Below are 15,531 nucleotides of genomic sequence, written 5' to 3' on the forward strand. Positions count from 1 at the left end.
TTGCTGTAGCTCTGGTACCTCTGGAAATATTCCCAAAGATAATTTTCTTTCTTCTGAGGTAGATAATGACAGAAGATTGAAAAGTTCATTCTGTGTATTCTAACAGTAATAACTATATCATGAGAGGTGGACACAGCTTTATCTAATAAAAAAAACCGCTGCAGCATAACATTGAACAAAAGGGTAAAGTATGCTTGTAGCTTGAACTGAACCTTTTGTACTGAAACCAACACAAACGTTCCATTAATTTTGTGTAAGGACCACCTTGGTTATCTTAGTTTTCAGCCAGATGCTTATGTCCTTCTGCACATATTTAAATCAGAGAGATTGCTGTGGTTGAAAGCACTTTGAAAGGCAGTAGTCTGCTTACCAGGGAGTCATAAGAATATACACTTTAACCGGTATAGGTTTGTAGGGTTTTTTTTTGTTTGTTTGTTTGTTTGAGATGGGGAAGGAATGTTACATTTGTAGACATTGTTTATATAGGTCCCTGCTTCCTGGAAACAATTTAAAAACATATTTAAAAGCCTGCTTTCAGGAAATAATGCCTTCTTTTCTTAATTTCACAAGAGCATAATGAAATTATACCCCTCAGTCAGGAGGAGGGAAGGAATAGGTAGAAGAGGAGAAATCACAGTGGTCATACTGCTACATTACTCATGACAAATCTATGTAAGAGAAATTATAATCTGAATCCTTGTCCTTTGTACAAAACAGTAGCATTGAAGCATTGAACCCACTGCTTTTTTTAAACAATTTTGAAGCAGAGACCTTAAAGATTATATATGCAGTTACTTATTTTGCAGAAAAAAATGTTTTGTTTTTTTTTCCCTTACTCTCACCACATTTGTATTTTTTTGTGAATCAGGGCTGGAATGAACTAAAGTTTGCTTTTGTTTTCCTAGAATTTTTATTTTCTTATTTTTTCTGTTTTCTTCTTCCTTTTCCTGTTTCCCACTTCTTCTTTTTCTCATCCCCACGTTACTGGACTTTACACAGACATATCCCAAAGCAACAAAATGATGTTTACTAGATACCATCATAACGTCAGTAAAAGCCTAACATCGCACAGCAGTAGCATTTGTCAGAACTTTTCTTTTAGGTGTTGAGGTATCTCAGTGTGCCTTTCTAAAACCAGCGTAAGCCTTGATGAATATTTCAGGCTGAAAAGAAGGTACACGGATTGTGTTAAGTGAGCTGTGACAGCAAGCCCTAGACAATATGGTGAACCGCTGCCCAAGTCAGATATGTGCTAGCAAATATGAATAATGAACAGAGAACACTCCTTTCCATGCTCACTACATATTGACATTAGTGCCTGGGGCACTAAAAAATGAATGTAATGTTTCTTAAACATGCCTTTTTAATGTGGCTGTAAGTTATTTTCAGAAGGCAGTGGTCTCACTCCACAAAAAAGTGCAGGTAGTTAAGTTTTTCTGCTACTTCTCGAAGTTACCTGAATACAAGGACGTAGGAAAGGAACCAAGTTCTTGTGTGATGTGTCTTTATTAGCTTTTTGGGAAAATGGTGCTACTTAGCTGGAGCTGAACTGTACACATTCTGAGAAGAGAGTTCTTGTATGCTTGTATTCACCATTGTGGGCACATGTTGGTTTTAGACAGAATAACCTGGCTGGCATACCAGTAAACGTGGCCAACTCCCTTTTGAGGGGGAGTGTTTTCCTTATTTCTCTTTAAAGGTAACCTCAGCCGTATTTGCTAGTTTTCTGACTACTTTGATTTTAAATTCCTTGAGGAGAAAAAGAGGGAAAGCAAGCGATTTCTCTTGTAGGTTAAGCAGGTGCTTTCTTTGCATAACAGGAATTTTGGAAATGGGACACTCCTAAGTAAAACACACACTAGATTTATGTTAGCATTCATATTTAAGGCGAGCAATATATATTATTCAAAAACAAAACATTAAGCTTCTCTTTTGAAGGCAAACTATATGAAAGGAAGCATCTATTGCTTAAAAGTACATTAGATTAATTCATTTTGAATGAAGTTAGCACAAGTTCTGAGATCTCTAAAGCGCAATGATCCTTTAATTGACAGAAATTAATTACCTGTTATTATGGGATTTTGTCAGCATTTAGCCAAAGTTTTTATCTTCCTTTTCTCCATTGGAAAAAGAAGTTCCAAGCTTTAGCTATCTGTCATTGTTTTAGAAAGTTTACTGTAGGTGGGCAAAAGTAGCATTGTCACCCAGAAAAAATAATTATTCAGGATATGTTGTTCATTCTGAGAGGTTGTCTGCTCTGAGACAAATTTATTTCAATCTTGTAAATACATATATATCTATGCAGCACTGGAGAAATGGCCTTGGATTTCATGCTCATGAATACAGTAATGAGATCAGAGTTTTTCTATCAAGCAGATTTGATGGACTTCTACGCTGTCTTAAAGTGTTGGTGCATATCTCATAAAAATATGAAATAAAGCTTACAAAGGACATGTGGTTCAGATTGGTTCAAGTCCTCACATCTTAAATCGTTATAATAAAACACCGCATTTCTAAGACTTTCCACTCTGGTAAAGCATATGGCATGAGAATAACACTAAGATTAGTCACTCTTGAAAATTCCTTTTGTAACAGTCTCAATTTCATAGTGTAAGACTATTCTCCATAAAACCCTTGTTCCTAAAAGTAACTTTACAAAGGGATTGTTGCAACACCAGTCTTCCTGGAACCTTTTTGCTTTCTGATTTACCATCAAAAATGGTTTGCTGTTTACTTTAGAGATGAAATAACATTACTGACATACATAGTAATTAAAAAAAAAATAAAATTGAGCATTCCTGCGTTTTTAAAGCAATCTAGTAAACTCCATTAGGAGGTGAACATATTTATAAACATCCTAAAGGAGTTAGAAGAGTGGAGAAAAGTGCCAGAACTTATGAGTTACTTCTGCATGGGGTCAAACCAGTTCATATAACTGGTATAGAGTATCAGGTCTAAGTGCAGGATATATTTTCATTGAAAAAGGTTTAAGTGACCTAGACCTCAAAGCTCTGTAAGCAGGGGAGGAGATGGGACAGTAATTATTTTAAAGGTATTTTCCTTACCTGATAGCAATTATCAGTTCTTCATTAGCAAAGCTGAAACTCAGAAATTCATGTTTAAAATGGCATTGGGTTCCTGTGCTTTTAGAGTTGAATAGTAAATTACTGTGTTTCAAAGTCATTTAGAAGTGATCCCCTATTAATACGCAGAGGGTATTCTTTTATAATGGATTGTGATTTATTTGATTTTAGGTAAAACTCGAAGGACCTGTCATCTGCCCTCAAAATCAGCAAGTGAGCACAGCTTTAAGGACTTCAGCAGAAACCAGCTATCCAATTATCCTACACTCCCACTGACCAAGTCAATAGAAACTCTCCAGCAAGGGGAAAAAGAAAGCCGGCTGAGCTGTTCACATCGTGCTCTGAAGAGCTCTGTCCAACCTCCAGCTGTTATGGGTCTGAAGAAGAACCGTAGGAGTTTACCAGTTGCCGTCTGTCGGAGCTATGAAACTCTGGATGGCCCCCAGGGTGTGGATACCTGGCCAAGATCTCACTCCCTGGATGATCTCCAGGGAGAATCCAATACCAACCTACAGGACACTAGCAAGAAAGATTCTTTTCCTCAGGATTCACTGGATACAGCAAAAAAGGCAACTGGATCTGCCCTGCCACCTCAGCCTCATGGGGGCAGTTGTATGGTAGGTGACTTGATGCCTAAGCAAGGTAAGGGAGCTGCCAGTTCTCAGAAGGGAAGAGGTAAGGAGTTGGACTGCTCTGTAATGGAAAGTGCAGGTGGAAAGCCTGTTCCGTTCCCCCTGAAAAACTGTGAAGCTCAGGCTGCCTTGGTGACACACCCTGCAACAAGGACATCTCTTGAAATACAGAGTAAGGGCTTTCATGACCTTGCACGGGCTGATTATGCTCCAGTCCTCAAGGGCAGTCTAGAAGCTGAGCAAAAAGGCACAAACGAGGCAAGAATGCAACCAAAAAATCCCTCTCAGCCACCACCTGTCCCTGCCAAAAAATGCCGAGAACGCCTTTCAAACGGATTATATCATCCTCCCGTGACCGCAAGCGGGAACCACTCAAGTCTAGAAGCACCGTGTTTGCCGGTGAAAAAGTCCAGCCCATCCGCTCCCGTTGATTTGCACGGAGTACCTGCCCATAGGACATCTTCTGAACAGGAGCCCAGTACCCCTCCTAGCCCACTGCCGCCCTGGCTGTCAGAGCTCCCAGAGACTGCTAGTGTTCAGCAGCACGTGGTAAAGCTTGGTCCTGCTTCGGCAAGGAAAGTCTCTTGTAGCAGGGGAATGGATCTGGAAATGGTGATAGAAAACAAGCTGCAGTCTGAAGACATTGATCTTACTGAAGAACCATACTCAGACAAGGTAGGTGGAGCACATTGCTTCAGTCTTTTTATTCTATCAGTGTTCCAAGGGGCTAGTCTTTCGTTTATCTGATCTGTTGCATTTTTGCAAGTAACCGGCCTAGATAAACCATAAATCATGAAGACTCTAGACATTATGCATCTGTGCTTGTCTTTAATATTGGGCCTTCTTCCTAAAATAACTATCTAGATATGTTGTAGAGGGACTGAGATATCAGACTTATTCTGAGTCTTCATCTCTTAGTACTGTGGTGGCACCGAGCACAGAAATCTCCTCCTCTGCTGCTGTAGGGAAGTGAAGCTGAAGAAGGAAGTCACGTAGATTTCCAAGAAAATCTGAATCAATAGCATAGTGATGAGGACATCATTTTGGGAAGGACGGAGTCCTAACTTCCAGTCCGTCCCTTGAGGATTGCTCTTTCAGTTTTCTTGGAAGAGTCATTGGCTAAAATGCATGAGCAGTGTTAAAAAGAAGAACAGAACAGAACATGGTAATTTCCCATCTCCCAGAAGTATCTTTGTCCGTAAATAAGGCTCATACATTTCTTGTTTTTCTGGGCTATCCTCTTCTGCACCCTTCAGAAGCAGAACTGAGCCAGCAGCTGACTTGCAGGAATGTTAGATATCTGACCCCTTTCAAGAGCTGAGGCAAATTTTGACATGTGCTACATCTCATGCCATGAAGGAGAATGTTACTAAGCTTGTAATAGCCCAAAGCTTTTGGTGACTAGGATATATTACGATTCCAAATAGTGGTTGCTGATTGATTCAGACGTCTTCTGCAGTTAAGTGGTGCCTGGGAAGAGGTGGGCTGGAGCAGTCAGGGAGAACTCTGCACCAGCACAGTATAGGTGGTCCAGCCGCAGTGTCAGAGTGCATGGGGAGGTGCAAGTGTGAGTTTACCAGTATGCTGTCCTGGTAGGAAATGTATAGAAATCCTTTTTTAAACAGAACATAGAAGAAACATGAACTGAGGAAAGTCCTCACATGAAGAACAAATTAAATTAGGATGATGTGGAAAGAGTAAATCAGAATTTAAGAAATGTTTTTTGACATGTGCTATGCTGTTACTGGTCTGTCTCTGGCAGACCTTGTCCTGCCACCACTGCCGGAGACTTGCTGCATCTGTCACGCAGCCTCCAAAAGAATCAGGGAACAGCTGGGCTGAAGGATCACATCAGTTAACTGATTAAACCAAACCTCATAAAATTATCCAGAGAAGCTTACTGTGAAAACCAGTTACTGTTCAGTAGCTTATGGCAATCGAGTTTCACTGGGAAATGCTAACAACATACCCTTTGGGGAGACCCCCCTTCAAGTTGAGCGATAGGATTTTTGCTGTTGATTTCAGTGAGACTGGAACTGACCTTAAAGCTCATAAAAAGACGTATGCTGCTATTTGTTAAAGATACTGGTGAAGATACATACTGCTGTTTTTGCACCTCCCCACCATCATGCTTTATAGCAAAGTAAAATTATTTTTGTGAATCTTGAGGAAAAATGCTTCTTGCTCCCATCCCACACTTCTTTGTTTGTGTCAGTTGATCAGTACTGATACGCTTCTTTCGCTTGTCTCTCCTTTGTGACTGGCTGGGAACGTTCAGCATGGTCGCTGTGGCATTCCTGAGGCTTTGGTACAGAGGTACTCGGAAGACTTGGACCAGCCTGAAAAGGATGTTGCCGCAAACATGGACCAGATCCGGGTAAAGCAGCTGAGGAAGCAGCATCGCATGGCAGTAAGTATTTCCTTAAACCCAAGTTTCTTAATTATGAGCAGACCTTTTAAAAAGGACTGACTACTGGTAAAGGGAGGAAGCTGTCAAGTCCTGGTACAAAAATGTTGCCTGTGCTCACCCAGCAAGTATGACGTGTAGGGGTACTACAGGAGCAGTAGGTCTCTCCCCCTGTTCCAAAGGAGGATATTTAGTAGTTAAAAGGAGAGTGGATAGCCCTTTACCCTGACCAAAGCCCTGGAAAGTCTAAGGAGACTGGCACCAAGTGTAACAAAGGGTCACTCACTAAGGATGGTGTGTATTGATATCTTGATATTGGTGTTGATACCTGAAAGGTTTTGCACCCTTATTTTCTTTCTCAAAGTATGCCGTTTTGCACTCCTCTCCTTAGAAAAAGCAGGAGGGGGAAACAATAAAAAACCTTCATGTCTTTTTATAAAAGAGCTTGGTCTGTCTGAGGAGGTAATAGGCAAATGTGGTATTCTTTTCCCTTGGATCAACCTAGAATGGATCAGCCTGGGAAGAAGGCTGGATATTTTTGAGTGATTTCAAACTAGATTTTCACTGGGTATTTTTGAGTGATTTCACACTAATTCAGAATGGTACATGACAATTGCCCAAGCAACTGAATACTGCCCACTGCATCTACATGTACATTGCCAAAATTGTTGCTGTTTCTACTTCTCCGTGGTGATCTTAGCCTTTCTGCCCACAGCCCACTCTCATACCAACATGCATCCTGTAAGAGGGAGAAGCTGCAACACCTGCTGTTGAATTCTACCAGCTTAGAAGAACGGAAGATGACTTGCAGTAAAACAAGCAGTGTGTTTAATGTTAATGCTTTTTCTTTTTCCTTCTCTTCTGCCCAGATTCCAAGTGGAGGGCTCACTGAAATTTGCCGAAAACCTGTCTCCCCAGGACTTATCACTTCTGTATCTGACTGGCTGATTTCCATTGGCCTACCTATGTATTCCAGCCCGCTCACAGAAGCAGGATTCAACACACTGAGCAAAGTGCCTTCTCTGTCACAAACTTACCTTCAAGAAGCTGGCATCACAGAGGAAAGGCACATAAGCAAGCTCCTGGCAGCAGCAAGACTCTTCAAACCTCTTGATCCAGAGGCAATTTAACATGCTCCCTAGCATGGCATTGCCTGGTCAAGGACCCATTGCTCCTTCCTGCACCGATATTGCCCTAGTTACTTCACATAGCTAAAGGGATCGAGGAAGTGGCTCCAAAGGACAGGCAGATATCTTCTTCAAAGGGTATGAAATGTTTCAATTGCTGTCTTTGGCAACCGAAGGAGAAGAGAAGCAACCACCAGGTAACATAGATGTGGTACTTCCCTCCCCCCTCTCTCCCTTGTAAAGTATTCTTGTTTCATAAAGTGCATAGGGCTGGCCTGGGATCAGACAGTGTCACAGAATTAAGGGACCCTTACATATTTTCCACAAGTTCGTGGAAGTGATACTAATAACAGGCCCCATTTCTATGTAGAACTCCTTAGGTTGGGGGCCTTCTGTACACCTGGAGTCAATCCTACAGACCTTGTGCAAAGCAAGGTGCAAGCCCCGGTAGAAGCTATTTGGCAAATGCCATTTATTTAGCAGTCTAGAGCTAATCACATACCCTCCTCCCTGGTCATCTTTGCTGTTGCTTGGTATAGGTCCCAGTATGCCACAAAGCCTTTAGCTAGGCCAAAGTCAATGGACTGGAATTAGTTTACAGTATGGTCCATTTCTGTCACTCCAATGCAATTAACCCAAGGAGAGTCAGAAAGCTTCTTTTAATTTGTACAGAACTGAGGTCATTTTTATAACTGCTTTCTAGCAATCTGCTTTTTATTTGCCTTAAAACAAGCTTTTAAGCAGTTACCTAATGTTCACTTACCTGTATTCATGTTTCCCAAGCCTTTTTTCAACCTGTCACTTTTAAGCTGCATTTAGGGTGATATCCAGCTGAAGTAGCTTCTATAAATTGCCTCATCATGACATCTTATGGGTAGTAGAGATGCTTTTACAAATGCAGGGTTATGCTAGGTTTTGGTTGTGAGGCTAACTTCTTGTTCACTGCGGTCTGCATTTACTGTTCTTACTAAACAGTTCCAAGATATACTGCCTTGTATATATGTAACTGCTTTTCATTTTAATCATATTCTGTGTACTGTGTTATATTGTCAATCATTATGCTGCAGCTTTGACTTGGTATCCTGACCATATCGATTCCAAACAGTGGGTTTCTGCAAATGAAAAAATCACTTGTGGGAAATAAAATGCATCAAAAATCAAATTGTGTCCCATAGAAATCATGAGATCCAGTAATTTCATTGCATGGACAAAAAAATCCTATATTGTCTTATAAATTACACTGTGATTTTAAAACAGTCGATATCCTTCATGTCTGAGTGTTGATGTTACCTCTCACTGGAAGACAGCATTGTTCTGGCATATGTGGTGAACCATTTTTTCATGATGTAATAATATTTTTCTGCCTAAATCCATGTGAAACGTTCCATTCATATATGTGGCTAATGACAGATTTTATTTTTCTATATGGGTACACGTTTATATACCAAATACAGATTATCATGAATAGCATATAACTATTTTTTTTTTCTTTGGGGTCTATGTATGGTGTATCCTTTAGCTTCTTACAGCACAAATGCTCCACGGAAGACAGAGCAAGCTTTACTCTGGTAGGCAAAGTGAGATGAAGAAACCTGGGCACAGACCAGGAAGTGTGACTGTTTGCATTATCAGTTCTGACATCAGCTTACTGTATAAAACCAGGCAAGTCACTTCACTGTTTGGTGCCTCAGTTATCCCAGCCTCATATTGAGCTAATAACACTTTTCCTGAGGAAATGCTCTCAGATTGATGAATAAAAAGTTGTGCTTACTACACAAGTCCTTGCTATATATGGTCCTTACGTGGCCAAATTTTAAGTCAGATAACTATGCATTTTACTACAGATGATAATTAATTTGTCTCCTGGTGGAATTGATAGGTGTTAGGCTTACTTTCCTAGCTTTAGGGCTGTTGACTCCTGGTATCATCAGCTTTGCATTCTGTCCCCATCAGGAATTACACCATCACGTGAAGGTGACTAATTTGCTGGTATAACTTGAAATTGTTTCAAACAAAGCTCCTCCAGATCTTCTGCTGTAATGTTGTCTTCAGTGTATAATTGTTGTGTTGTAATATGGCAGCATCAGCAAACAACAGCATAGATGTTTCACACAGCTGGTGAAATTAAAAAAAATAATAATTGAAAAGACTTTTTAATAATAATGATTTGTCATTTCCTCTCTGAGGTTTACATGGCAACTATCAGTAAGCAGGAGATGAAAAGAGTATTGAGACTTCCTGGGATTACTGGCAGGGGCCAGAACTGAGGAAAATTAGACAGCAGCTTCCTTGGAGCAGGAGAGAGCCCAAGCTGGCTATATGCAATAAAAAAAGGAAACATTTCTTCTTGTTGCAGGGAAGGCAACTCACATAATAAAGCCCTCCCATATTAATTACCTCCACTCTTTTAATAACAGAAGAAATACAGGAATAAGCCAAACCTGCGTGCCAAACTCTCTTTGTAACTCCTTGTTTTTAAATGATTTTATAGCCCAGGGAAACCAAATCCCACCCATCCAGGACTAGAGTGAGCAGTCTGAGGTGTGTGAGTTTTAGTAGTTGCTTTGTTTTCCTTTTTAAGACTGTGCTCTGTGGTCTTACTTGAATTATAATTTTAGTTTATATTTTAATCTAAAAAAGCCTTAAGCTTCTCAGTGTTTGAGCTTCCCTGCTGTGGTTTCAGTGACCCGTGGCGTTCCCCAAGCAGGTGAGGCGGTGCGGTGTACAGCCATAACACCTCTTACATTTCCTCGCAGCCGTTCAGTGCTCTTCGCAAAAATTCACTCTTTGACTCTTGGGAAGCACAAAAGAAACCTGCCGCTGGAACCCCAACCTGCTCTGCTCAGGCTAATGCTGTTAAGCATCTATCCATTGTACCATTGTAACTCAAATAGCTATTTAACAATAGAAGCAGCAAGCCCCAAATATTGCAGAATGCCATTGTAACTGTGCGCTTCCATCAGTAACCCTCTATTTCTACCCAGGTAGGCCTTGGGCTCTTCAAAGAGCCTGGCTTTAAATGCAAGCTGGGAGCACGATCAGAAGCATTAAACGTTGTGTTATTCAAACAGGTCATCATCTCTAAGAGCAGCAACAGTGGTCGATTCACCAAGTCACAGCTGTGCAGTTGTACTGTATTATTTTAGAATAAATAATACTTTTGGTCCAAGATACCTTTATCTTTAATTGACACCCTCTGGGGAATCAAAACTGTCAAGCAAGTTATGTAACAACTAACAAAGTTGCACTTTCTGTATATGAAATCAATATTTAAATAACTTATTTTTCTCCATTTTGCTGTTCTTAAATGATGTAAGTAGCTGTAATATACCAGTACTCAATATGTCCTGCAGTTTGCTTCAACCCAAGAAAGCTGTGTATTGTAAAGAAAAAAAAAAAGAAAAAAACAAAATATGAATGTGTAAAGATTATTGTGCTGTTTCATTTAGCAAAAAAAAAAAAAAAAAGGTTGACAAAAGGGTTTTCCTGTGTATCAAAACTGTCTATAATTATATGTCATATGTTCATAGATAAAAAGTAAATAAATTTCCTTGGTCTCTCTCTTTTTTTTTTTTTTTGGTTGCTCTTAATGTAGCTGAAAGACTTGCTTACTGGTGTGGTAGCAATGTGCAGCTATTTAATTTCCTATCCCAGGCCTCCTTCCTCCAGCTTACCAAGTCTGTAGCTCCTCATGCTGTAAGCGTTCTCAACACACACCAACAGCTAGAAAAAAAGAAAAAAGAAAAAGAAAGATTAAAAAATAAACTTTTAAAAGCCCTGATAATCCATGACTACCAGGAGTCCTAAAAATGTGACTGAGTGCAACGTGAATCATCACTGTCTGAACCTCCTTGCCATGGTTTCGGTGAACTTCGCAGTTTCATGAACAGTTGTGGACTCTGCAGTATATCGGCAGATAACCTGCTGTCCCCCTTCCTTGTCAAAGCTCGGTACCCTGAACAGCCCTTGCTCTGCTGATGTCTTGAGGAGGTTTGGATCTTTGTCTCTTACATACATACCTTTAATGTCCAGCTGCTGAGTTTAGGGAGATCTGGATGAGAGGTCTCTGAATTCTCCCCTTGGGAGCTTTTCCAGTTTGCAGTGGAATAATTAAATACTGGTAGAACCAGGGGAAGATACAGGAGTCCAACTCGCAGGCATTACAGCTCTTGCCTGAAAGAAGGGATTTCAAACCTGATCTTTGAATGCAGCTCAGTGCCTTTGGGCTGGTGTAGGTGCCTCATTGCGGAGAGGGGGGCTTTGACCCCTGAGCAGGTAGGTCATCCCTGCAGTCTGTAAGGAGATGTCAGTGTCCAGGTGGGACAGCAAAGGAGCCTTAGGACGTGACTTCCCTCCTGCTGACCTAAGTAACTTCCTGCTTAGTGCGTTGGCCTTTGTTGCTCTAGTTAAATTTGCTGAGTAATTAATGGGTACAATTAGCAATCTAGCAGTGATATGGAGTCCACTTGGCAACAGTGCACCCATACCTAGAAGTTAATCCTGTATGGATCTTTGCCTACAGTGACAAGGGTGGGCTGTGCCTGCTAACTTTTGCCATTGCTAACTGTGGAAATGACAAAAGGACAAAACAAACAAAAAAAAAATCCATCCTTTGGGTTGGGTCCAGGCAGCTGGATCTTCAGTTCCCCTTAAGCAGCGCTCCCATCAGAACTGTACCACGTTGCAAACAGTTGATGGGAATGAGGCAGCGTGCAGTAAAATGTCAAGATGAACTTTGAATTTTTTTTCCCCTCTATTCTTATCCTTCGGTTCAGCTGAGGACCAGGCCACTGCTGTGCTTGTGCACCAGAGGGCACTGCTCCGCTGGCTAGGGGAGAGCATTCAAACAGCCTCTAGGGACAGCAGCTGGCTCAAAGACAGGCTGTTTCCAAGAGTCTCTCAAGTAACAAAATAGAAATAAAAACAAAACAAACACTGAACGACATGAAAAGCCAAAGCGCTTGCCATTTCTGCAGCTGGAAGGAGTGCTGCTTCCCTTCCAAGACTGCTATGGTCCAGGATTGCTTTGGGAGCAGCTGAAACACAAAGCCCCTATCTGTTGCTCTCAGCATTTTGCTAGTTTGATCCAAATGTGTGCTAACCACCGTGACCACTGCCAAAAACAACCACAGCCACCCCCCAGCACATATGTACCTATCCTCTTGGTCTAAACATTCTCTCTTCACAATGAAGCATTACATAAGAAAAAAAAGAGATATAGAAGAAACATGTTAAAATTATACCTCTAAAAACTATACCTCTAAAACTAATACCTCTAAAAGAAACTTTATTCCTGAGCAGAAGGTTCCCGTGTAAACCCCTGCCACACAGAGGTGTGCTGCCTTTCTGGAGCAGCACAGGCTGCACTCGCTCATTGCCACCTCTCTCTCCAGTATGAGAGAATGCTGGAAAGGAGACCAGAAGCAGTGGAGCTCACATATGGTAAGTTAGTCTTTCAACTTTAAAAAAAAATAAATACAAAGGCTGCCTAGAAGAACTGTTTGGCGTGCCTTTTTTAAAAATTATCATCTGTTCCCATGCCCTCATAATAAGACATCTCTTTATTTTGTTAACTAGTCCTAATTTTTTTTAAAGCCTCCGTTCTCAAGTTTCAGATTTCAGATAGCGTATTCCTTCTCATACCCACTCGCAGGCCTAGAAGACTAGTGGGGAGGAAGCCTTCAGAGAATTGAAATCACCATGGAGAAACATTTACCCCCACTACAGCGTGGTCATTTTGGCATTCCCACACAATGACATTTCTTCATTTTATATATATATATATATTTAAGTGCAAAAAGGTTTGTTTGTTTGTTTGTTTCTTTGTTTTTTTGAGTGGGCTTCAAACTTGCACTTCCAACATGACATAAGCCTCAGTTATTGCAGTCAGCTTTCCACCTTGTAGCAGAATACAGCAGGTTTGGAGAGATCAGATTTAGTCCATATCCATTGCTTATGGGATTTCTTAAAGCACTGAACAGTATCCGTTTCAGGCTTGGGTTTTAACACAGTTTGTGTTAAGGTGAGTCCACTGATTGAAACTGTATTCTGGCCTGTGCAGTGTTTCCAGCTTATAGTCTTACAAGGATCAGTAGGACGTATTTGTACTATTTGGTTTATTTCATGAAGTTCTTCCATCTCTTACTCTACAACTTCAAAGTATGAGCATCATAGAAGGTGCTTTGAATGTGAAGCAGTGTGGTTCCTGAAGAGCAGAAAAATGGCTTAGATTAATTCAGTTACACAAATGAGCACTCATCTAATTAAATAAGAGACTCTCTCCATTCATTAAGCCTTTTCCCCTCAAGAGAGACTTTCCTAGCCCCTTAGGGCTGGATTCAGAACATCCCTTGGGACCAATTGCTGCTGTCTGAGTTTTCTCCTCCACAGCCTTATAACAAACCGGGAGAGGGTTTCAGGCTGCTTTCTAAAATGCATGCATGTCTGAGTCAAATTTGCCTTTTGGCACACCAAAACCCGTGGAATGACTCCAGGCTGCCCAGAACCTTTAGTTTGTTTGTTTGTTTCTTCTTCTTCTTTTTTTTTTTTTTTTTTTTTTTTTTGTGTGTGTGTGTATTTTAGCAATTTGATCGATTTAGTCTTGCTTCAGGAATATGGGAGGTTTCTACAAGAGTCTAGGAGGATTCTTACAGGTTAACATTACAAGCAATGTCACAAGCTCCTGCTTAATACCTGTCAGCGTGAAGACAGGCCTTCCCTGGAGCAGACAAGCATTTGCAACACACAGTGTTTAACCCAACTACTGATGTTTCATGCCCAGGAAAAAAAAAAAAAAAAAAAAAAAAAAACTCATCTGTGCTTGTCTGTATCGATAATAAGCCAAGATTCAGCCTCACTTTTTGCAAGCAGCGTCTTAGTGTCGTGTGGGCAAGAGTGTCAAGGACAAGGTCCTGCCAAGGTCTGCTCTCCAGCTCATCATTCGGTGCTTGTTTAGGTGTGTGCAGCCCTCTGACCCCTGGTGCACAGCACCACAGGTGTGAAGTGTCATGGGGAAACTGCAGCTGCCATGATGCGATTTGGTGAATGCCTTGTCCCTGCCTCACAAAAAATACCACATTCAAAGGGGAATCAGGGTGAGAAGACAAGTGAGCCAGCCAGAGGCCTTCCAAGCTGGTAGCTATCTCTCTTTGCACATTTTTTCAGGTGTATCCATTTTGCTGACCACTTTTATAAGGTTCTATGAAGTCAAAGTACCATCTGCAGAGGAGAAATTCATTTAAATCAGGTAAGTGAGAGAAGCATTCGGGACAGATGCACTTGTTAATTCTGAGTAATGTTGCTTTTACTAGGAGCATTTGGTCCTGAGGCACAAACAACACGAGACCCTGGAGGACCAGCAGGTACAGGGGGTAGCAGTAGGGTTCCTCAGGCAACATCTTCTTGATACACACGAAGTGCATCTGGATAAATTTTATTTAGAGCAAACTGCACTGCTCTGTTGGATTGCACCCTGCGGCTTGTATGAGATTTGCACAGTGCTAGAGTGGGAAGCATTTATTTCTAGTACTTGCTTTCTATCATTTGATTTTTCTCCTTTGCCTCCATTATCATTCTCTGCAGTGTTCCTTCTATACCTCTGTGCAGCCCTGCTTCTGCTGGTGTGCTGAGTTTACGTGGCAAAGTTTTGGTAGCAGGGGGCTGCGGGGGTGGCCCCTGTGAGAAGAGTTCAGAAGCTACCCCGTGTCAGATAAGGGCCGGCCTCAAAGGGACCCACCGCTGTCCACAGCCAAGCCAGTAAGTGATGTTGTTTGTGCCTCTGTGAGAGCAGACTTCAGAAAAGGAAAAAACAAACTGCTGCACAACAGCAGCTAGGAGAATGCGAAGTGAGAAGCAGCCCCGCAGACCCCCATCTGAGTGCAGCAGGAGGGCAGGAGGTGATGCAGGCACGGAGCAGCAGTTCCCCTGCAGCCTGTGCAGAGGCCCCCGGTGGAGCAGGCTGTCCCCCTGCAGCCCATGGGTCCCCCATGGAGCAGATCTCCACGCTGCAGCCCCCCCATGGGTGGAGGAGCCCCCGGTGGAGCAGGTGGATGTGGCCTGGAGGAGGCTGCGGCCCATGGAGAGCCCCCGCAGGAGCAGGCCCTGGGCCGGAGCTGCAGCCCGTGGAGAGGAGCCCGTGGGATGGAGCCGTGTGGGAGCAGTGCTTGGAGAGCTGCTGCCTGTGGGCAGCCCCCACAGGCTCAGTTGGGGAAGGACAGCATCCCGTGGGAGGGACCCCATGGGGAGCAGGGGCAGGGAGGGACTGTGAAGGAGCGGTGGAGACA

The 15,531-nt window shown here is 42.1% G+C and overlaps 1 protein-coding gene across 11 annotated transcripts in view; it reads left to right on the forward strand.

Annotated features, from left to right (window-relative positions):
- LOC137854064 (SAM and SH3 domain-containing protein 1-like) overlaps positions 1–10,812 on the forward strand; it is a 545,195-nt gene extending 534,383 nt beyond the window's left edge. For all 11 annotated transcript variants that reach the window (XM_068677041.1, XM_068677042.1, XM_068677044.1 and 8 more), the window contains 3 exons: positions 3,255–4,390; positions 5,994–6,125; positions 6,992–10,812. In XM_068677041.1, coding sequence (XP_068533142.1) covers positions 3,255–4,390; positions 5,994–6,125; positions 6,992–7,252 — 1,529 coding nt within the window. In that variant the 3' untranslated portion in view covers positions 7,253–10,812. The remainder of the gene's footprint in view (positions 1–3,254; positions 4,391–5,993; positions 6,126–6,991) is intronic.
- Positions 10,813–15,531: the final 4,719 nt, after the last annotated feature.

This window comes from Anas acuta, chromosome 3 (assembly GCF_963932015.1).
Source record: "Anas acuta chromosome 3, bAnaAcu1.1, whole genome shotgun sequence".
NCBI classification, from domain to species: Eukaryota; Metazoa; Chordata; class Aves; order Anseriformes; family Anatidae; genus Anas; species Anas acuta.